The 24,857-nt window shown below is 46.2% G+C and overlaps 1 protein-coding gene across 3 annotated transcripts in view; it reads right to left on the bottom strand.

Moving 5' to 3' along the window:
- The window catches only part of KATNIP (katanin interacting protein), a 465,431-nt gene that overhangs the window by 85,239 nt on the left and 355,335 nt on the right, over positions 1-24,857 (bottom strand). For 2 of the 3 annotated variants that reach the window (XM_063934228.1, XM_063934226.1), the window contains exons 21-23: positions 12,670-12,824; positions 12,408-12,469; positions 10,755-10,865 (exon numbers count right to left, since the gene is read on the bottom strand). In XM_063934228.1, the coding sequence (XP_063790298.1) occupies positions 10,755-10,865; positions 12,408-12,469; positions 12,670-12,824 (328 nt within the window). The remainder of the gene's footprint in view (positions 1-10,754; positions 10,866-12,407; positions 12,470-12,669; positions 12,825-24,857) is intronic. The other variant, XM_063934227.1, reaches the window with a different exon arrangement.

Here is a 24,857-nt window from a genome sequence, read left to right as displayed (position 1 = left end):
TTATTAATGTCTTCAAATATGTAAAGGGGCACCACAAAGAGTTAACAGAGGAATTATTTATTAAAAGAACTCTGTTTAGGACACGTGGGCACTCGCTGAGGCTGGAGGAGAGAAAATTCCCTACGCAACGGAGGAAAGGGTTCTTCACTATTATGGCAATAAGGATTTGGAATTCCTTGCCAGGGAAGGTGGTAATGGAGGACTCTGTAAATGCATTTAAAAGGGGATTGGATGAATTTCTGATTGAAAATGATATCCAAGGTTACAACATTTGAAATATTGACGTTGTTAATCCGGGTGTAACATGATTTGTAGTTGTTAACTAGTCTTAAAACATTCTTCAGCAGGTACAGTAAAATAAACTCAACTTAATACAAAATACAGGTTGAACGCGATGGGCATTTTGCCTCTTTTCAACCTCAATTACTATGTTACTACTCAATGGTCGTACAGAGTGGTTGGAGGTACCAAGATTGCAGACAAATCATGCAATGTGTACCCAGCTTAACCCTGTAAACTTTATAGACTTTTTTTTGCAGAAATTCACTATAGAATTTGGTTGATTCATATACGGCGCAGATTCAGTGAAGTAACAGCAACACAGATATCTGTATTGAGATTTTTAATTGATATCAGTTCCCATTAGAACAACTTCTTAAAGATGTGAAAGGTACAGTGGGAAGTTAGTTTATAACTGGACAATGTGCTTTACATTAATATCTTAAGACAATATTTGCCTGTTTAATGGTCTTGCAATTGCTTTTATGTTATACATCTTTCACACTGCCGCATTAACCCGGGTCGCGGCTCGGTGTGAAAAGGGCCCCAGTGACCTGGGCATCCAATCCAGGTAGCTTGTAGGGTTGGACACGGAAGGACCCAGGTTTCGGGGCAGGGTGAACGCGTGACCCGGGTCCCGTTAACACTCTATGGATAGGCGGCTTACCGTAGCTTGTGATAATGTCATCTCCAAGCGTCAGCAGAGGAGAAGCCCCAGTAATAACCCGATCCAACCTGTAGTGTGAACATGTTTCAAGCCGCTGTGACACGGCTTGAAACCCACGTTCAGTGACCCGGGATGGATTTGTGTATTGTTTTATTGATGGTTTGAAATAATGCTCATAAATATCTCATGAAAATAAATTCAGTGTTTTTCCACCTTGAAAAATGCAGGTGAGAACTTCCAGTGTGACACTAAACCCTACCTACAGTATGTACAGTAGCTTTATTTCTGCTCATTGTGCTGCAAAAATAGGATTTTAAATACCTGCCGGTAAATCCTTTTCTCGTAGTCCATAAGGAATATTGGGGACAGATTAGTACGATGGGGTATAGATGGGTCCAAAGGAACCAGTGCACTTTAAATTTCTTCAACTGGGTGTGCTGGCTCCTCCCCTCTATGCCTCCTCCTACAGCTCAGTTATAGGTAAAACAGTGCCCGAAGGAGAATTACATACTTGAGAGAAGGAACATAACAACAAGTGTGGTGAGATGTACACACCAGCACACCAAAACATAACCGGGCCAGCAACCGCTGGCAACATTAACAGCAACAGCTGAACAGGTAACACATAACAGAGAACCTGCAGAAAGTCACTGCACAGAGGTGGGTGCCCAATATCCCTTATGGACTATGAGAAAAGGATTTACCGGTAGGTATTAAAATCTTATTTTCTCTAGCATCCATAAGGGATATTGGGGACAGATTAGTACGATGGGGATGTCCCAAAGCTTCCAGAACGGGCGTGAACGTGCGGAGACTGCTGCAGCACCACCTGTCCAAACTGGGTAAACTCTTTGGCCAGGGTATCAAATTTGTAGAACTTTACAAACGTCTTTTTCCCCGACCAGGTAGCAGCATGGCACAGTTGGAGGGCCGAGACTCCACGGGCAGCCGCCCAGGAAGACCCCACCGATCTTGTAGAGTGGGCCTTCAGAGACTGTGGAACAGGTAAGACTGCCGACACATAAGCCTGTTGGATAGTAAGCCAAATCTAATGAGCAATAGACTGCTTTGAAGCAGGGCAACCTTTTTTCTGCGCATCATACAGCACGAACAAGGAATCTGTCTTTCTGATCCAAGCCGTCCTCTTGACATAGATTTTCAAGGCTCGCACTGCATCCAATGCCTCCAGAGGGGCAGAAGTGCCAGAACTAGTTGGACTCACAATAGGTTGATTCAAGTGAAACGTAGAGAGCACCTTCGGCAGGAACTGCTGTCTAGTCCTGAGCTCCGCTCTGTTCTCGTAAAGGACCAAATATGGACTTTTGCACGACAAGGCCCCCAATTCTGAGACACATCTAGCAGAAGACAGAGCCAGTAACATCACCGTTTTCCACGTGAGGTACTTATCTTCTACCGTCGTCAGAGGTTAAAAACAGGAGGACTGTAGAAAGCGTAACACTACTGTACATCCAGATCCCAAGGTGCTGTAGGCGGTACAAATGGAGGCTGTATGTGAAGCACCCCTTGCCAGAAGGTCTGAACTTCCGGCAAGAGAGCCAACTTCTTTTGGAAGAAGATGGAAAGAGCTGAAATCTGGACCTTAACGGATCCCAAACGTAAGCCTTTATCCACTCCAGCCTGCAGGAACCGTAGGAACCTTCCCAAGTGGAATTCTGCAGGAGGATATGTGCATTCCTCGCACCAACAGATATATCTCCGCTAGATATGATGATAGTGTTTTGACGTCACAGGTTTTCTGGCTTGCACCATAGTAGCAATGACCTTCTTGGAAAGCCCTTTGTGAGCTAGGATGTTCCACTCAATTTCCATGCCATCAAACGAAGCCGCCGTAAGTCCAGGTAGATGAACGGTCCTTGCTGAAGAAGATCCCTTCTTAGTGATAGAGGCTAAGGGTCCGCTACGGACATGTCCTGAAGAGCCGCGTACTATGCTCTTCGGGGCCAATCCGGGGCAATCAAAATTGCTTCCACTCTTTGATGTCTAATCCGCTCGAGCACCCTCGGGATTAGTGGAATCGAAAGAAACAGGAAGACCAGCTGGTAAGGCCAAGGCGATGTCAACGCATTCACTGCGCTTGCCTGAGGGTCCCTGGTTTGTGAGCAATAGCAGCGAAGCTTCATGTTGAGGTGAGAGGCCATCAAGTCGATCTGTGGGCATCCCCACTGGTCGATAATTTGTTGAAACACCTGAGGGTGTCGTCCCCACTCCCCCGGGTGGAGGTCGTGGCGACATAGGAAGTCCACTTCACAGTTGTCCACTCCTGGAATGAAAATTGCGGACAGTGCTCTTGCATTACTTTCTGGGAGGAGTATTCTGGACACTTCTTGCATGTAGGCCCTGCTTTTTGTCCCTCCTTGTCGATTGATGTACACCACCGCTGTGGCATTGTCCGACTGCACCTGGATCGCCCGATCTCGGAGTAGAGGGTATGCCTGAATCATATCTCGAAGTTCCAGAATGTTGATCGAAAGTAGGGCCTCTTGGGCAGACCACCTGCCCTGGAAATGCGCCCCCTGGGTGACAGCTCCCCATCCGCTCAGACTCGCATCCGTTGTGAGGAGGATCCAATCCTGAATCCAAAAGCGTCGTCTTTCCAGCAAGTTGGAAGACTGTAGCCACCACAGGAGAGAAATTCTGGCCTGGGGTGACAGATGAATCATCCGGTGCAACCGGACCACTTGATCAGGATGTCCAATTGGAACGGTCTGGCATGAAACCTTCCAAATGGAATCGCCTAGTACGAGGCCACCATCTTTCTCAACAATTTTATGCAAAGATGAATGGAGATTCAAGCAGGTCAGAGTACCATGAGAACCATTTCTTGAAGTGTTCTCACCTTTTTTTCTGAGAGGAACACCTTCTGTGCTACTGTATCCAGTAGCATTCCCAGAAACAGGAGTCGCTGAGATGGTTCCAGGTAGGACTTCTGCAGATTGAGGATCCACCCGTGGTGAGACAGAAGTTGGATAGTGCGATCTATATGGAGCAATAGAAGCTCACTGGAACTCGCTTTTATCAGGAGATCATGCAGGTATGGAGTTACATTGATCCCCTGGACCCTGAGCTGAAACATAATTTCTGCCATCACCTTCGAGAACACCCTCAGAGCTGTAGACAGGCCGAAGGGTAACTCCTGAAACTGGTAGTGATTGTTCAGTAGGGCAAACCTCATATAGGCCTGATAAGGAGGCCAAATTGGGATATATAGGTAAGCGTCCTTGATATCCAGGGACACTAGGAACTCCTGTTGTTCCAGGCCTGCGATCACCGCTCTCAAAAATTCCGTCTTGAATTTGAAAACCTTCAGGTAAGGATTCAAGGACTTCAGATTCAGAATGGGTCTCACAGACCCGTCTGGTTTTGGTACTACAAACAAACTGGAGTAGTAACCCTGCCCTTGTTGTAGTAGGGGTACTGGAACAATGACCTGGGACTGGACCAACTTGTTTATGGCCAGTAGTAGCGTACCACGCATACTTTCAAAAGCTGGTAAGCCTGATTTGAAAAATCGTTAGGTGTACCGTCGAACTCCAGCTTGTAACCCTGAGAGATAAGGTCCCTTACCCAAGCATCTTGGCAGGAACCGTCCCAGATGCGGCTGAAGTGACGTAACCATCATGCTGAAGTCTTTGCCAGGGACGTCTTTTTGTATGGGCTCAATGGGCTCTTGTCCAAGCGCCCCAGGAGTATATGGGCCCTAGGCTGATAGCTGAGGGTCCCCTCTTTCCAGAGGTACCAGATTTTTTAAAATCGGCCATAGGGAACCAGAGATATCCGACTTCAAAGCAGTGGTCCCCATCCAAGCCTGTTAATTGCTCTTCCCAGCCAGATATCTCAGGCTCTGTATGACTTAGAGTTTTTCTGTGGGTACATTTCAAAAGCTGGGACTCTCCACTTTTGGTGAACACTGGCAGCTTGTCTCTACTTTGCCCAGAACCAGAGATATCAGCCTTCAAGCAGATGGTCCCTGCTCAAGCTCCACACGTCTAATATGCAGTTTTATATATTCGTTGGTGAATTGCTCTGGCTCCTGAACTCTGATCCCCAAGTCCCCAGTTCCTCCTGACAGGTGTCCCCAGAACCTCCTGACCGGTGAGACTCTCTAATTTTTTTATCCGATTCAAAGCTAAGAAATCTTTTTCCAGGAACTTGAGATATATGCAGTCATGCAAGCTGCTCTCTCAACAGAAAATGATGAATATTAAGCCCACTCCACTATCGACCCCTCCATTACATATTAAACACCCCATACCACCTTGGAAGTCATGTACCAGGGCCCCTTCATTCAGCCTAATGCCCCCTTCTACAGTTTAGTGTTCTCCCTCCCACCCCATCTGTGCAGTAAAGGAGTAATTAGCAGAAATGCCTGCTCCAGGTCCTTTATGCTGGGCGGAAGATAGTACACCCCCTACCGCCCGCAAGACATCAAAGCTACCTCTGATAGCACCCCCCCCCCCCTGTAGGATGGGTAGGGGCCCCAGGGCATTGCTGTGCCCAGGGGCCCACACTACTGTTAAGACGGCTCTGGTCTTTGCAGAAGCAGAACTGGTGTTCTGGTCCTGAGATCCAGCAACGGCTGGTTTCTTAGGTTTTCCCCTGGAGCCTCTAGCTGCGTTGGAGGCCCCTCTGGCCCTATATCGAAATCTGGAGGACCGAAAGGACTGAGTAGACGGTCCCAGATAGGTACGTCTGGCAGGTGGAGCCCCCAAAGGGAGAAACGTGGATTTTCCAGCAGTAGCTTTGGAGATCCATGCGTTAAATTCACCTGTGAAGGGAAGAGATTCCACATTACGCTTGGAGTCAGCATCAGCAATCCACTGACGTAACCATATGGCTCTGAGCGCAGACACAGCCATAGCCGTGGTCCTAGCATTAATATTGCCAATCTCTTTAAGGGAGTCACAGAGGACTCTTGCCGTGTCCTGAATGTAAGTCAGGAAAGTAACAGTATTAACTAAGGTCATATCACCCGAGAGACCTTCCTTAATTTGATTAGCCCAGGAATGAATTGCATGTGTCATCCAGCAACCTGCAATGGCCGGTCTTTGAGCTACACCTGCAGCAGTGTAGACAGGTTTCAGAGTGATCTCAATTTTCCTATCTGCTGGGTCCTTCACCGTAAAGGATCCCGAAGCAGGGAGTACAGCATTTTTAGAAAGGCAAGATGCTGAGACATCTACTGCTGGAGACTCTTCCCAGAAGTTCCTGCCTTTAGGGGCAAAGGGAAATGTATGCAAAAACCGTTTTGACACCTGATATTTTTTATCTGGATACTTCCAGGCTATTTTAAAATAAGTCATCCAATTCCTTGGAGTCAGGAAATGTGACTGCCATTTTGTCTTGTGGGAGGAAAAATGACTGCTGAGTATTAGCATCCTCCAGGGGGAGCTTTAACACATCCCGAATAGCCAATATGAGAGGGTTCAATACCCTGGGTAGGGGTGGAATCCCCACTTACGGGGTCCACATCATCCCCATCATCCTGTATATTATCATCAGTACCTGATAGGCGTGCAGGGAGAGCACCTGTAGCAGACAGAGGGGGATGTTTAGCAGTTAGGTTAGCCACTGCTTGTTGCAGTTCCTGAGTATTATTGGCATTTGCAGTGAGTTGAGATGACATATCAGACACCATAGTTTTGATAGCCCCCAACCAGGAGGGCTCTGGACTCTACCCCACATTGATATCAGCATTCTGAGATGACTGAGAACACTGCTCACATGATATTGAGCCAGATGAACTAGGAGAGAATCTAGCATTACATACACTGCATGGATTCTGTTTTACCATTGTGAAGCAGAAAAACAGGTATAATACACACACAATACAGCCTGATATTCTATATATATTACAAGCCTGCCGTATTGCATGTGAGAGGAGACACTGTAAAGAGGACACTAGCGCACCCAGCGCTGCACAGCCCCCAGTGAGGCTGTCAGCGTTTTTATGTGTAAACACAGTCAGACTGTAATATGATAAAATCTCTCAGAGGGATTGTTATTATGCACTAATATAGTGGCTCTCCCCCTCTACACCCGGTACCAGCAATCCAGGGACTGTAATGGAGGAGCTGTGGAGGCTGCTGCTGCTACACAGAGGAAGGCAAGGTGCCATACCCTGCTGAACAAACAGCCCCTCAGGACGGTAGTCCTGCAGTGAGGAAGCGGCTCTGCACCTCAAGAGGCCGGTGCCCGTCTCCCCACTAACTCCCGCGGTGCAGGTATGCTGTTGCCCAAACAGCATACCGAAATAAATAAAACTTTTAAAAGAATTTGAAGAAAAAACTCTGGAGCTTGCGGAGTATGCATCCTCTCCTGAGGGCACTTTTTTCTAAACTGACCTGTAGGAGGAGGCATAGAGGGGAGGAGCCAGAACACCCAGTTGAAGAAATCTAAAGTACACTGGCTCTTTTAGACCCGCCTATACCACATCATACTAATCTGTCACCAATATCCCTTATGGATGCTAGAGAAACTTTAGGTAACACAAATAATTAACTGATGGTTAATTACACGTCACTGTAATTAACTCAAGCACAGCTCTAAATATTTAAGTTATTTAAATGTAATTGCAAGTAATAATACATGATGATTTAAATACTTAAATAAATGTACGTAGATTCCTTAAAAATAAATTAAATATGCAGAGGGCAATACTATGAGGGTAATACTATGCAGAGAGCTGCAGGCCCAGTACAGGGTTCCAGTCACTTCCATTTTGTTCATACATCCCCCGGCACCCATCTCCACCACTCCGCAGATAGGCAGGCGACTGGTTGGCTGATACAGGCTCCGCTCTTCCCACTGCACTAACACAGCCGCCAACAGAGGATCCATCTCTTACACACCGCGGTCCATGAAGGAAAACTGCGCTGCAGCCCAGCCTAGATGAGCATTGGAGGATCCTGGCATCTCCCTAGCGATCTGGTGAAAGTGCGCACTGCCCTGGCCGATTCCTGCAGATGGAGGTGCAGGGCAAGGGCAGCATGTATGGGCCATTCTATATGTTGCACTGAGGCCTCAATCTCAGTAAGGGCCTAATTCAGACCTGATCATAGATGTGCTAAATTTAGCACATCTACGATCAGTCTTCAGACATGCGGGGGGACGCCCAGCACAGGGCTAGTCTGCCCCGCATGTCAGGCCCGACTCCCCCGCACAAGTACAAAAGCATCGCACAGCGGCAATGCTTTTGTACTGGAAGAGTAGCTCCCAGCCAGCGCAGCTCCTGCGCGCTGGCAGGGATCTACTCGTCGCTGCCCGGGTTGCAGCAGCTGCATGTGACATCATGCAGCCACCATGGCCCGTTCCCCCAACGGTCCGGGCACGCTTGCAAAACTGCAAAACTTGCCAGTAAAGTACTCTTTTCCTGTGAGGCCATGTCTCCTTTTTTGGCATGCACAAATGTTTCTCGGTATGCTACATTTTGAAGAATATCCAAGGTGGGGCACATTTAATGCTGACACTGGGAGCTATATTGTCTAGAAATGGCCCTGAAAATATTTCTAATAATAGTCCTGTGCATGCTCCACATTTATACACATTTCTTATGCAGAGCATATAACCGTGTGTGAATTTCACATATCATGTTTCACGTATGGATGTAGGGCAATAGCAAAAATCCAGAATTAATAGATTTGTTCATTATTCTGATACGTAATACCTATTCATTAATTTTGGTTTGTTTGTACTTTGAAATATGCTTAATGTGAGTCACAAATGAGTTCTATGACTACACAAGACTGCAGGAAATCAAAGGTCATCTATTATGGGGTGTTACAGGATATCCCGGCCGTCAAAATAATGACCGCGACATCCCGATGGAGGCAATCCTGACAGGGGCTAGGTAAGTATACTTACCCTCCCCCAATACCCCCCTATTCCTAGCCCTCCCTTCCTGCAGCCTAACCCTAACCTTCCCCAGTGGTGCCTAAAACTATCTCCTCCCCGCAGCCTAAACTTAGCCCTCCCTCCCCTGCAACCTAACCTTAACCCTCCACGGGAGTGCATAACACCCCTCCCCAATGCCTAACCCTAACTCCACCTCAACCTAGCCCTTCATGGGAGTGCCTAACTCCCCTCTCCAATGCCTAAGCCCCCAACCGTAACCCTTGCTTCCCCGCAGCCTAACCCTACCCCTCCCAGGGGGGGAGGGGGTCCAAACTTATCACCCCCCTTAACCTAAGACTGGCTGGCATACTTATTTTTGGGATGTCGGCGGTCAGGATTCCAGCATTAGCATTTCGTCCGGTGTTGGAGTTCCGGCGTCTGCATTAAGGCTGTATGTCATGATTATGGCGCCAGAACTCTGGCTGCTGGCATCCAAAACACTAGCATCCTGATTGCATCCCCTATTATGTCTACGTATTTATACAAGGGGGTGCATTATTTCTTATGCTACACACCTAATGAAAAGTAGTGATGAGATTGATTGATGAAGTGATGACATCAGGTTCCTAAGGCAATGGTGGTCATTCCGACCCGTTCGCTCTGTGTTTTTACGCAGCAGAGCGAACGGGTCTCTGCTGCGCATGCGCAGGCGCCATAGTGCGCCTGCGCGACGGCCGTAGCAGGATTGCGATCACCTCTGCCTGATTGACAGGCAGAGGCGATCGATGGGCGGGAGTGGGCGAAACGGCGGCATTTAGCCGCCGTTTCGTAAGCGTAGTCCGGCCAACGCAGGCGTAGCCGGACCGAACGGGGGGCGAGCGCAGCGGCTGAGTGATGTCATACGCAGCTGCTGCGGGCCAGGGAGCGAGGAGTAGCTCCCGTCCAGCACGTTAAAGCTGCGCTGGCCAGGAGTTACTCCTGAACTGCAAAGGCATCGCCGCTGTGCGATGCCTTTGCACTTCTGCGAGGGGGGGCCGGACTGACATGCGGGGCGGACTAGCCCCGTGCTGGGCGTCCTCCCGCATGTCAGGAAAGATGATCGTAGCTGTGCAAAATTTTGCACAGCTACGATCAACTCAGAAAGACCCCCAATATTGGGAAACAATCATATTTGCCCCTAAAACTGCCCCTGCTGCATGCAGCCATTACCAAGGCAGCTCCTAGCCTCCAATAGGCAGTGTCTCATTCTAATCAGAGGAGCTGCAGGGGCAAAGCATATGCAGTGAGATGGCCGCAGCCCAGGTGGGAACTAATGCTGATCAAGCTGATGATAGGGGTGTGCCGATAATAAGCTCTGACACTGATAATACTGTATTTACTCTATGGTGGAAACATTTCAGCGGCTACGGCAAGCAGTAATAGTAAGGAGACATCACACATTGTGCAGGAACTGTTAGTAGTGTAAGATGATCATTCTTCCAGCCATGCACCCATTTTAGTGATTGCCTGCTGCTGGGTATGTCTGACATGAAATGGCTGACACAGTATTGGTGCTCTGATACTCCCAGGTGCTTGTGTTTGGGAAGAGCAGCAGAAGTGTATAGTGAGCTGAGCCTACCGTAAGCATTTTACTTTTATTTTGCTAACTGCGTTAAAAGGAAGTATTTGCACAAAATAAAGTCATGGCTTATTTAAGAAAAAAAGATCCTTAAACAACAACAACTCAATGTAAAACTGTGTGTGTGTGTGTGTGTGTGTGTGTGTGTGTGTGTGTATGTGTGTGTGTGAGAGGGGGGGGGGGTATTGTCACCCTTGCCCCCTGTGAAAGGTTTCAAATAATGCTGAAGAAAATGTAAACTAAGAAATGTGGGTCCCATAATGATTTCAATTTGCACGAATGTATGGGATTTTTAAACTCCCACAGACAATGTATAGTCATCTGCTTAGAAAAGGATACTGTTCTCTGTTAGGTGGATTTTTTCTCCATGTTCGTTGTACATCTCAAGACCATTCAACCCAATGTAATAAGGATCTCCCCAGCTGGTGAGAAGTTGAAACTGAAAGATAACTGAAAACAACTCAGGAAAATAATAGACAATACAAGCTGGATGGTACTTTTAGTGTTTTGGTTTAAAATGAACAGAGACAACAAATGGGACATTATACAGTAATTTGGCTTGAACTTAATAGGTAACTTTGTTATGTCCTAGGTGATGTATGTTTAAACACTGCTGTAAATATTTCCCTGCTCGTGCAATTTCCTTGGCTAACATGAATACATTCGAAAAAGAATAAAGGGCTTTTATTAAATGCATTGCTTATTTTCCTGACTCTCTCTGGCATATTATACCAATGTACAAAAGTACCAATGTATTTACAGTATATCCACCTAGCAAGGTCTAGCAACATTTAGAGGACAAACAGTATATCTAAAAGCCAGGATGATCGTTGAAGCAGCCAGGTAAGAACTGCAGCTATTCAGGGCCAGATTAACAATGGAGAGTCGGGGACAACAGCCTCAAGCTTCCATGTAAAAATAGACATGATGATGATGACCAGCTGGCTAAACGTTTGCCCATAAATCATACAGTATATATTATTACTGTATTTCTATTTTAGTTACAAAATGATGCAATTTTTCTTTTACATAAGTAGGTACATATTGGGACTGATAATGTAGGGGGTATATACACCCAGATAGCACTGGCCACACCCACACAGCAATGGTCACAGCTCATCCACTTCTCACAAGAAGCTCTTAACAATTTTCGCCCCCAGATTCTTATGGTCCTTAACCCTTTCCTGCATCCATTAATGAGAGTAGAAATTCTTGCAAAACGTTAGGCACCAGCTGTCATTTAGTCACTTTATGCACATTGGCAATCTGGCTCCTGAATTTGTCTGGACCGGGGTAAACATAATGATTGTTATTGGTTTTGGATACCACACAGCACAGCAATGCTATTTATTAATTAGTAAATTACTCTATGTCATCACAGAGTAAGTTAGTGTTCTACCTGGTGACAAGTGGAGATGAGAGAAGAGCTGGGAAGAGAAAAGAGGAGAGGTATGGAGAAACTGAGAGAAGGAAGGGCAATATACTGTAGTTAAAAGTTTCAGAAACACGTACAACTCAATAAATTAGGCATCTGAAAATGTAGATAAAGAGGCATTGGGGATTTTGTTAATATGAACTTTATATTGCTATAAAATGCAAAATAGGACAAAGCAGTATATATTTCAACCCTTATGCTTACTTTGAATTCTACAAAACCTAACATTAAGAACATTCCAAAACAGGTAGTATAGACAGAGCAAATAAGCAGACGGCAAGAGGGACATCTACATTTTTAATCTACAAAGCTGGTAAACTATTCATGACAGGCAGTACTATATGAAAATGCTAACCACAGGGCAACTAAATATGAGATATTTTATTTCTGTACTTCTAAGATAGTGTAATTATTTGAGGGTTATTTTTTCCCCAGCAAACTTATTGAGTGCTGTCCACTGTAATAGCTTTTGGATTTAAATCTTAACTTCCATAAGGATGTTGTTTTTTTTAAATTTATATTTACAATATTATACAGCATAAGCAGAAAAAGGATACACCCACAAGGCATCAAAGGTGCTTCATAATCCATTGTAGCAGGCTCCATGCACTTTGAATAACTATAACAAAATAAAACAAAAATGTAAAAGACTAAACAATATTGTCCAGAGGTGGTACATTTTAGGTACAATTTTTGAATACTGTGTAGATTAAATAAAATGTATATTTTATAAATAGAATACAATTATCAACATGTAAATAAAAACTGGGGGAGAAGGGGGGGGGTGGGGTGGAAAAAAAAGCAAATGTGTTACTGTACCTTGATTGTTTATTACCCTGATGTTCTTTAACATAGTCAACAAAAAGAATCTCTTGAGCAAAATCAAAGTGACAGTTGCCAGGACCCTTCCGGATCAGAAATCCTTCAGGTGGAGAAATGCAGATTCCATCAAGTGTTACATGGACAATTTTAGCCTAAAAGGAAGATTTTTATTATTATTATTATTATTATTATTATTTTAGGTAACTGGAAAAATAAGATTTTAAACCTACCGGTAAATCTTTTTCTCGTAGTCCGTAGAGGATGCTGGGGACTCCGTAAGGACCATGGGGATAGACGGGCTCCGCAGGAGACATGGGCACTTTAAGAAAGACTTTAGGATTTGGGTGTGCACTGGCTCCTCCCTCTATGCCCCTACTCCAGACCTCAGTTAGAGAAACTGTGCCCAGAGGAGACGGACAGTACAAGGAAAGGATTTTTGTTAAACCAAGGGCAAGATTCATACCAGCCCACACCAATCACACCGTATAACTTGTGATAACTACCCAGTTAACAGTATGAAATTCAACATAGCTTCAGTCGGAAACTGAAAGCAACCATAACATAACCCTTATGTAAGCAAAACTATATACAAGTCTTGCAGAAGTAGTCCGCATTGGGACGGGCGCCAAGCATCCTCTACGGATTACGAGAAAAAGATTTACCGGTAGGTTTAAAATCTTATTTTCTCTTACGTCCTAGAGGATGCTGGGGACTCCGTAAGGACCATGGGGATTATACCAAAGCTCCCAAACGGGCGGGAGAGTGCGGATGACTCTGCAGCACCGATTGAGCAAACAGGAGGTCCTCCTCAGCCAGGGTATCAAATTTGTAGAATTTCGCAAACGTGTTTGCCCCTGACCAAGTAGCCGCTCGGCACAGCTGTAGTGCTGAGACCCCTCGGGCAGACGCCCAAGACGAGCCCACTTTCCTAGTGGAATGGGCCTTGACTGATTTAGGTAACGGCAATCTAGCCGTCGTAAGCGCCTGCTGAATCGTGGTACAGATCCAGCGAGCAATAGTCTGCTCTGACGCAGGAGCGCCAACCTTGTTGGCTGCATACAGGATAAACAGCGCTTCAGTTTTCCTGACTTTGGCTGTCCTGGCCACGTCCAGATACTCGGAATCCTCCAAGTCTCGTGTAGCCACCGGCACCACAATAGGTTGGTTCATATGAAAGGATGACACCACCTTAGGCAAGAATTGAGGACGGGTCCGCAATTCCACCCTATCCATATGGAAAACTAGATAGGGGCTTTTGTGAGACAAAGACGCCAATTCTGACACTCGCCTAGCCGAAGCTAAGGCCAACAACATGACCACTTTCCAAGTGAGATATTTTAACTCTACTGTCTGAAGTGGTTCAAACCAGTGCGACTTAAGGAAACTCAAAACCACGTTAAGGTCCCAAGGCGCTACCGGAGGTACAAAAGGAGGCTGAATATGAAGCACTCCCTTTACAAAAGTTTGTATTTCTGGAAGTGAAGCCAATTCTTTTTGAAAGAAAATGGACAATGCCGAAATCTGAACCTTAATGGAGCCTAATTTTAGGCCCAAATTCACTCCAGTTTGTAGAAAGTGAAGGAAACGGCCCAGATGGAATTCTTCCGTAGGAGCATTCCTGGCCTCACACCAAGCAACATATTTACGCCATATACGGTGATAATGTTTAGCTGTCACATCCTTCCTAGCCTTTATCAGAGTAGGAATGACCTCATCCAGAATGCCCTTTTCCGCTAGGATCCGGCGTTCAACCGCCATGCCGTCAAACGCAGCCGTGGTAAGTCTTGGAACAGACAGGGCCCCTGTTGCAACAGGTCCTGTCTTAAAGGAAGAGGCCACGGATCTTCTGTGAGCATCTCCAGCAATTCCGGGTACCAGGCCCTTCGTGGCCAATCTGGAACAATGAGAATTGTCCGAACTCCTCCTTTTCTTATTATTCTCAACACCTTTGGGATGAGAGGAAGAGGAGGAAAAACATATACTGAGTGGAACACCCACGGTGTCACTAGTGCGTCCACCGCTACCGCCTGAGGGTCTCTTGACCTGGCGCAATACCGTTGCAGTTTTTTGTTTAGGCGGGACGCCATCATGTCTATCTGGGCCAGGCCCCACTGGCTTGCAATCTGTGTGAAGACTTCCTGATGAAGTCCCCACTCTCCCGGATGCAGGTCGTGCCTACTGAGGAAGTCTGCTTCCCAGTTGTCCACTCCCGGAACGAACACTGCTGATAGGGCGCTTACATGGTTTTCCAGAATCTTTGTGGCTTCCGCCATTGCCACTCTGCTCTTTGTGCCGCCCTGGCGGTTTACATGAGCTACTGCGGTGATGTTGTCTGACTGGATCAGAACTGGTAAGTCGCGAAGCAAAGTCTCCGCTTGACGAAGGGCGTTGAATATGGCCCTTAGCTCCAGGACGTTGATGTGAAGACAAGTCTCCTGACTTGACCAAAGACCCTGGAAGTTCCTTCCTTGTGTGACTGCACCCCAACATCGGAGGCTCGCGTCCGTGGTCACCAGGACCCAGTCCTGAATGTTGAATCTGCGGCCCTCTAGAAGGTGAGCACTCTGCAGCCACCACAGGAGAGACACCGTGGCCCTGGGGGACAGGGTGATCAACCGATGCATTTGTAGATGCAACCCGGACCATTTGTCCAGTAGGTCCCATTGGAAGGTCCGTGCATGGAACCTGTCTCAGTTTTCTTTCCCTTATACATGTGTACCCGCGTGTCAGGGACAGGGGGTTCCTCTGTGATATGCAAAACATCTTTGATTGCAATAATTATATATTGAATACATTTAGCCACCTTTGGCTTTAATTTTGCATCATCATATTCGACACTGGAGTCAGAATCCGTGTCGGTATCCGTGTCAACTATTTGGGATAGTGGGCGCTTTTGGGACCCCGAAGGTCCCTGCGACATAGGTACAGGCATGGGTTGACTCCCTGACTGTTCCCTAGCTTCAGCTTTATCCAATCGTTTGTGCAATAAATTTACATTGGCACTTAAAACATTCCACATATCCATCCAGTCAGTCCCACGATGCAGGGAGTCTGTTGCTAGCAGGCTCCCTGAAAATAAAAAACCTAACAAAATACTTTCTGTCAGAAACTCAGGAGAGCCTCTGAAAAGCACCCAGTCTCCTCTGGGCACAGTAATCAACTGAGATCTGGAGGAGGGGCATAGAGGGAGGAGCCAGTGCACACCCAAATCCTAAAGTCTTTCTTAAAGTGCCCATGTCTCCTGCGGAGCCCGCTTATCCCCATGGTCCTTACGGAGTCCCCAACATCCTCTAGGACGTAAGAGAAATAATATTTTTTATGACCTTTAAAAGAAAAAGAAAACAGCAGCAAGGTCACAAAGAATAACATAGTCCCAAATCCACAGATAAAAAAACAAACTTAAATATGAGTATGCTGTAATCTTACTTTACATTAATTACATTTATTGCATATAATGTACAAAATACCTCTCTTTCAGCTGTCAAGTAGGTTTGGTTCCACCAAGTGGCGGGGTTCCTTTTTCCTCTGGACACTAAACTAAACGTTTTAGTCTACTAGCAGATAATGTACTTTGGGCAGGAGACTTTAAGATAAACCTCTTAGTCCAGACTCAGTGGTGTCAGTGAGAAGATACTGCCTCACCATGACAGTTTGTGGGCAACTCCCCTGCCACCAAAGGTATGATAAAGGACCAGGCTGAGCCACATGCAAGATAAGTCAATAAACCTGGACTTGTTAAAGGCACAGGGAGCGGGATTACTCCAAGCTGTTTTTCAAATGGGGAAACAAAGCACAAAGTAAAGTGAATCCATCTGTAAATTGTGCGTTGCTGGATGTATAATCACTCCATTCCATGTACGGGATCCGGTCTCTAAGTCGACAGTAACTAGGTCGACAATGTCTAGGTCGACCACTATTGGCCGACAGTAACTAGGTCGACAGGGTCTTTAGGTCGACATGTTCTAGGTCGACAGGTCAAAAGGTCGACATGAGTTTTTCACAAATTTTTTCTTTTTTTTTTTAACCTTTTCATACTTAACGATCCACGGGGACTACGATTGGAACGGTAATCTGTGCCGAGCGAAGCGGTAGCGGAGCGAAGGCACCATGCCCGAAGCATGGCGAGCAAAGCGAGCCATGCGAGGGGACGCGGTGCACTAATTGGGGTTTCCGGTCACTCTACGAAGAAAACGGCACCAAAATAACATAAAAAACTCATGTTTTTTTTTTTGACCTGTCGACCTAGAACATGTCGACCTAAAGACCCTGTTGACCTAGTGTTACATTCCTGATGCTCAGAACTGGAGAGATGTTGTGTAGAGAGTCCAGAGCACCAGGACGTGACGCTGAAATAAGGGATAGTACGGGAATAGCCCCTAGCAACCTACCTCCGTTGTTTTACCCGTGTGGTCAGTTCACGCCTGAGTGACTATGGTTTCTTGGGCCCACGGAAGCCGCGCTTGAAGGGCGGATTAGGTCTGCCCAACTCCGATGCCCCCAGGTCTTAGAGTGAGACAAGGCGTGAACCGAGACAGGATAATAACAAGGGGACCTCTAACTAAAGCAAACAGAAGCTAGGGGCTACTAACTACCCTAAAACTAAATATATGTGCGGCACGCCGCCAAAGGAAAAGAACAACAAAAGATACCACTGTCCACTCCCCCACACGGCACCGCCGAGTTCCGGAGAGGACAGTGAAAAGCGGAAACCTCCGCAAAAACCACCAATACAAAAGTAAAACAAGGACTAAGCGGCCTAGGCCGCAACACGCGGCAGAAGCCGCTACTCACGAAACCGGGAGAGAACCCCAACAAGCGTGAACCCCCAGATGACCGCAACAGGTTCACTTGGACAGGAAGGATTCCCAGGACTGGCTTCAGAACTCCAGAACTCAGGAGCACAGGGAGCAGGATCGACCAGATACAGCTGACCAGGAACAGACGTTGCAAGGCAGGAACAGCATACAGGAAGCTATCACCGGCGAGGCTGCAGTGTGCTGGCTCCCATAAAAAGACCCTGCTGGCCAATGACAGGAGGGCCAGCAAGACCAGCCCCCAGACCCTAATTACTAGTTGCAGTGCAGCTGCCCTACTGCACGAGCAACTAATCAATCCTATCTGGCAACGGGGAACGCGGTCCGCCAGTGGCGTCCCCGTTGCTATGGACCCAGCGGCTGAGGACGCCCGGCGTCCTAGCGTTGCCAGGGACCCGGCGGCTACAGTACGCACGGCGTCCTGGCGTTGCTAGGCGCCGGGCGGGCAGGGAGGGAGGTGCGGCGGCCGTGAGCGTCACTCGGAAGCAGACCGAGCGGCGCCACGGACCGCGGCACCTAACACCTAGACAACCTGTCGACCTAGTTACTGTCGACCAATAGTGGTCGACCTAGTTACTGTCGACCTTCCATACCACACCCCCATGTACAATAGCACATATAAAATAGCTGTATTTGAATAAAATACATTACTCCTCCTGAAGATTCTGCTTTATTCCATCAATGTGTTTGCTGAAATCCTGTGGCCTACAGATAAGAGTAACAACTGTAACCCAACTGTTGGTTTAAAGGGCACTGAGATGAGGGGAGTGTGTAGGGGCCCAGGAGTGCAGATGAGGTCTAACTATACCCTCCACAATTATGACCACATCCACTAGTGCCACATAATAATAATAATAATAATAATAATAATAATAATAATTAATAAAAATACACTAGTGTTATCTGTAGATGCAGGGTACTGATCAGTAAGGAGGGCATATTTACACTTTTAAGGACAAAACTTTAGACGTGATGATAGCTACTGTAGTGACACATCACGTCCAAAATATTGTCCTTCACAATTTAAATATGCTTTCTTCACTGATCAGCACCCTGCACTTAGAATGAAAACACTAATACATCACATCAAGAGGTATATGTTTAACTTGCTGGCTGTCGGGATCCAGACGTCAGAATCCAGACAGCTGGCAATGCCGCCAGACGGAATACCGTCGCTACAGAACTGTTCCCACTCGTAGGTGTCCACAAGACCCACAGACTGGGAATAGAACCTATGGCGAGCACAGCAAGCCACCGAGCCCGTAGCGCGGTGAGCGCAGTGAGCCCGCATGGGGACTCTTTGCACTCACCCCGCTACTGGCATACTAATGGCCGGGATGCCGCTGTTAGTATATTGCCGGCCGGCATTCCAGTCACCGATAAATCATACTGAATCCCATCAAGACAGGGTGTAACCATGCCCCCTTCAGTGGCCACACCCACCTCAGTACCTACACTTCAGTGCTCATCCAAAGTAAGCAGTCAGGAGGAACCAGCTATTGACCCTAGCAAGGAAGTGCTACAGTAATATATACTACCCAGAAGTAAGTTATTCAAGGTGTTGGTGAAGGAGTCCGACAGTGGCAGTAATAATTACACTTCTACAACTGGGCTGGGAAATAAAGGTTAGAGTACCTTTTGTAATTCAGGCATCTGTACAAATTCACAATTAATAACTGATAGACACTGCATGAAATAATGGATTAAGTTCACATCAATTAATAAAAAATATGCAATCTACTACAGTATACAGTATGTTCTTTTACCCTTCAGCAGTAACTCAATATCAGAAATTACATATATTTTGATAATGAGTTTTCTGCAAAAAAAAAATAAATAAAAATGAAATAAAATAATGCATTCTATAAGGTAACTGTTCAATTGGAAACAACTGGTTATTAGTGCTGAGAAGCTTTTTGACAAGGGTATTTTATTTTGAGAAGTCCATACTCTGCTGGAGGCGTTTCTGTCAAACAGATCAGAAAAATCTACAGCAACTACTAAACAGTGATTACAATCTATATGAAAATACAGCTATTAGCACAGAAAATTATTCTTGAAAAACACAGCACTGTATCAGGGGTTCTGTGGGCTGCAGAAACATGAAAGTGTAATACTACCATATACTGTACAGTACTTAGTGTGTTGCAAAAAGTAATATAACATCAAGAGGGACATCTTACACCATAGGCAGGAAAATGGCAGCCACTTAAGAAACATCCTAGGGGAGCTTGAGAAGATAAGCACTTAGCAGTATGTTTTTTACAGATACACTGGTGTACATACTAATACACGGTGAGGCTGAGAAAACTCTATATCCCAACCCTTGGGATGTGCAATTTAAAGACCATTAAAGGATTTCTATGAAGACTCTATTGGTACAGTAGTTCCCTATCTTTGAGATGTAGCGACACATCTGTCTACAATTCATTTTGTTATGGCACTCATTTTAAAATATTAGAATAACTAAGAAAAATAATAAGTATGCATATTATGAAAAATTATAGTAGAGGTAATCCAACGTGTAACTAAATATAATTTATATGCTATATTCTTGCAGCAAGCAGAGACAAATTCAAATGGTTACCTGACCAGGCAATAGTTATTTATTATCTAACTTGCAAACAGCTGCAGTGGGATAGGGACATATATATTTGCATACAGAAAAAGATGCAGCATATAGGATAAACAGATACTAACAATAAAATAAAGGTGGTCATATCCTTAATATTTTATCATAGAATAACATAATGTTCTTTAATAGAAGACTTCCCACAATCATCAAAAGCCTTTTAAAAAGAAAGTGTGAAGTGCATCGAGAAACGCTTTCCTTATAGAACACCAATTGTCAGGACTCACTAAAGTAAACTGGACTCAGTGTTGTCGCACGCTAGTAGCAACCCAGGGGCATGGATTCTAATGGGGTACTACTATTTACTATGGATACCTGCAGGGGAATTTGGGCTTTTCTGCGTTATTCCCAGAGGTCGTAGCTCAATGGGCAGAACCCAGATGCAACTAGGGAGCATAGGAAAGTGTACAGGTGAAACTCAGAAAATTAGAATATCGTGCAAAAGTTCATTTATTTCAGTAATTCAACTTAAAAGGTGAAACTAATATATTATGTAGACTCATTACATGCAAAGTGAGATATATCAAGCCTTTGGGGCTAATTCAGGTTGGATCGCAATCAGCGATCCAACCGCAATTTATGAGAAAAAGATGCGGGCGCATGCCCAGCGCCCGTCCTGGGCATGTGCCCGCGTTTTCTGTGGGGTGGCCGCAAAAAATGCATTCGCCTCTGCTGGTCACTCATGGGGAGGAGACGGAGCATTGCGGGGGCAGAGGCGGACGAATGGAGGAGGCATCAATAATTTTTACGATGATTGGTGATTAAATGCTGCGCTCGGCCCTATTCGTTGTGTGGGTGTCTCCTATATATACACAATAGGAAAATGGCCAATGTGTAGAAATATGGACCTTGCACAATATATGTAATAAATCTTTACTGATCAATTCAAAAAGTAATTAATGACATAGATCTTCCAAACAAATGAGAAATATAAGTAACGTAAGGATTAAATGCAGTTAATCCTGCAAATAAATTAAAAGTAAAGTAAATTAGAGTATAATGTCCCGCAACAAGTGATATTAACCTCCTGGTCAACACGGTAATGTGAGCAGTGCCTGACCCTTGGTGAGTGACCAAAGAGACTAAGGGAAACACAGTCTTGAATGTCCTTCGGACGGCGGCGTCCCGGTCGTCCGAGTAGCTACTTGCACTTAGGTATACCTTATGGGAGTAGTTCTTCACGGTGTTCGTGGGTATTGACCGGGTGTGTGTCGGGAGCAATACCCTCCGGACTGGTCCGCCCTATTGCAGCCCCGTTCCCCTGCAGGGCGCCGGTTCACCAGCGCTCCCTGGGTGATCGTGTGCTGTGTAAGCAGGGACCTGTCTCGGCAGGGAGTGTATCACGGCAGCGGCTGTGTGCGACGCTCGCCGTGTTCCCCGCCGTACGGATAGGGTCTGTCAAACTGCCCCCCCCGGGGACTAGTCAGGCTGCCTCGGCTCTGAACTCCGGCGGCGCGTCGGTGTACGGACGCTCGCCGGATCTCAGTCAGCCGCTGAAGCACGAACTGTCTGGACGGGGGACTAATCAAGCTACCCCGGCCCTGAACTCCAGTGACGCGTCAGTGTACGGACGCTCACCAGATGTCAGTCAGCCATGGAGGCAAGAAACATCTGCACGGGGGATGAACCGCTGACCGTCCACCCCGCCGTGTAGGGAAGTTGACTCTGCTCACCTGTCACCGCCAATAATGGCCTCCCGTCACCGGCTTCTTCCTCTGGTGTCGCCTTGTAGTGTTTGTTAGCGGAGTTCTCGATCACGCGTTCTCAGCCTAGTGTCCTGTCTTTCTCCCGTGCACGGGTCCTGTACTTTGTCGAGGTGGTTTCCAATGTGTGTCTCTCCACGCGTTTCAGCCCACTAGGGGCCTTCCTCTGGGAGTCTTTGCATGTCCTCTCCGTGGGTGCTCTTTATAAAGGGTTTCATTTCAAATACCCTGTCTTCTGCAGGTCTCAAAGAGTGCATTTCCTATTGGTCCATCTAATTAAGTTCCTGGTTGGTCAGTGATGCTGTCAGTCTTGGGAGTTCTACCCTCCCATTGGTCCATCTGGTTCAGTTACTGATTGGTCCATGATACTGTCAATCTTAGGAATTCTAGCCTTCCTTTTAAGGCTAAAACCAGGTTAGTTTGGTAAACTACAGTCCCACGTCCATGTTCAATGGGATTGATTGATTGAATAAATAAAATGCATGACAACAAAACTCTATGTAAATATAGATGCATATAAAAGTATATACATGTGCATGAATGTACATAAACATGTGCAATAAATGGATATCATACAACATTGCTCCTAATGGTAATCTTGCTGTCACATGCTAAAGGGTACAGCTCCCTGCGTAATATAATTCCTTATGGTAATTTAGGTACTTATTATCTCTGTGTCGTAGCAGGTTTTGTTCTTTTGTTCGACTAAGTACAGGACCCGTGCACGGGAGAAAGACAGGACACTAGGCTGAGAACGCGTGATCGAGAACTCCGCTAACAAACACTACAAGGCGACACCAGAGGAAGAAGCCGGTGACGGGAGGCCATTATCGGCGGTGACAGGTGAGCAGAGTCAACTTCCCTACACGGCGGGGGGGATGGTCAGCGGTTCATTGAGCCGCGACTGTTCTTCATCCCCCGTGCAGACGTTTCTTGCCTCCACGGCTGACTGACATCTGGTGAGCGTCCATACACTCACGCGTCACTGGAGTTCAGGGCCGGGGTGGCTTGATTAGTCCCCCGTCCAGACAGTTCGTGCTTCAGCGGCTGACTGAGATCTGGCGAGCGGAGTTCAGAGCCGAGGCAGACTGACTAGTCCCCGGGGGGGCAGTTTGACAAACCCTATCCGCACGGCGGGGAACACGGCGAGCGTCGCACACAGCCGCTGCCGTGATACACTCCCTGCCGAGATAGTTCCCTGCTTACACAGCACACGATCACCCAGGGAGCGCTGGTGAACCGGCGCCCTGCAGGGGAACGGGGCTGCAATAGGGCGGACCAGTCCGGAGGGTATTGCTCCCAACACACACCCGGTCAATACCCACCGAACACCGTGAAGAACTACTCCCATAAGGTATACCTAAGTGCAAGTAGCTACTCGGACGAGCGGGACGCCGCTGTCCGAAGGACATTCAAGACTGTGTTTCCCTTAGTCTCTTTGGTCACTCACCAAGGGTCAGGTACCGCTCACATTACCGTGTTGACCAGGAGGTTAATATCACTTGTTGCGGGACATTATACTCTAATTTACTTTACTTTTAATTTATTTGCAGAATTAACTGCATTTAATCCTTACGTTACTTACATTTCTTATTTGTTTGGAAGATCTATGTCATTAATTACTTTTTGAATTGATCAGTAAAGATTTATTACATATATTGTGCAAGGTCCATATTTCTACACATTGGCCATTTTCCTATTGTATATATAGGAGACACCCACACAACGAATAGGGCCGAGCGCAGCATTTAATCACCAATTACTGTTTATAGGTTAGTCACCTAAGTGCTGCAGCTAGCCCGAACAGGTATACTCGGTGCACAGAGTCACAAACTTTCTGTAATTTTTACGATGAAGCAGAAATTGTGAGGTGATCGCAATTTCTGCTTCATCAAGGGGGGGAGGCGCTAGTCAGCATGCTAGGCGACCTTGCCCAGCGATGGCCGGCCCCCAGCATGCGATCCAAAGGATAGCAAATTCTGCTGATTATCAGAATTTGCTATCCTTACTGAATTAGCCCCTTTATTTGTTATAATTTTGATGATTGTGGCTTACAGTTTAAGATAACCCCAAATCCAAAATCTCAGAAAATTAGAATATTACATAAAATCAATAAAAAAAGGATTTTAAATACAGAAATGTCGGCCCTCTGAAAAGTATAATCATGCATATGTACTCAGTACTTGGTTTGGGCCCCTCTTGCATGAATTATTGCCTCAATGCGGCATAGCATGGATTCTATCAGCCTGTGACACTGCTGAGGTGTTATGGAAGACCAGGATCAATAGTGGCCTTTTATATGTGGATTTGGGGTTGACTAGAATCCATACGGGTGAAATATTTTTTTATAATTCATTACTTGATTCTGGGTTGCCACTTGCATGTCTGAAGGAGCTGAAATGATTTTGATCTTTCTTTTGAACCAGAGTCCCTGCAGAATCCATTGGGACCAGAGCCTCCTGTCAGGACTCTACTGCAGTAGATTGGATTTGGTGTCGTTGCACACTAGAAGCAACCCAGGGGAGTGGAATCTAATGGGATTTTGGTATTCACCAGGAATTCCAATAAGGAAATTTGGCCTTTGCAACAGTATTCCCACTGGTCACAGCTTCCTGGCCAGACACCAGGTACAACTAGCAGGGAGAGTGGTAAACTGTTACTGTTGACAGTAACCAGATGACCGAAGTTACCTGTATGGAGAGAGATACGGGCAAGGTGACTCAAATAAGAAATGGTGATTTTATTGTGACAAAAGAACCTGGACACAAATAATAATCACTGAGAGATTTCAAAGCAGGAGAGATGGTTAAATGCCGACAGGTCTTCAAATTGTGTCCCTTGCAACCACAATATAAGCAGAAACTCTGTGCCCGTCTGCGGCATCTCTCCTGAGGCGGAAGGCACCAATTTGCATGGGTTGCTCCGAGTCATGACTTGGAGCCCACGCAGCCAATGGTTGAGGAAACCGAATGGGCAGGTTTTGCTCACGTTTTCGTTCCTGGAGACGACGATCAATTCTGATGGCTGTGGAGATGA

Source organism: Pseudophryne corroboree, chromosome 7 (assembly GCF_028390025.1).
Source record: "Pseudophryne corroboree isolate aPseCor3 chromosome 7, aPseCor3.hap2, whole genome shotgun sequence".
Classification (NCBI taxonomy): Eukaryota; Metazoa; Chordata; class Amphibia; order Anura; family Myobatrachidae; genus Pseudophryne; species Pseudophryne corroboree.
This window is presented reverse-complemented; position numbering and strand designations above follow the sequence as displayed.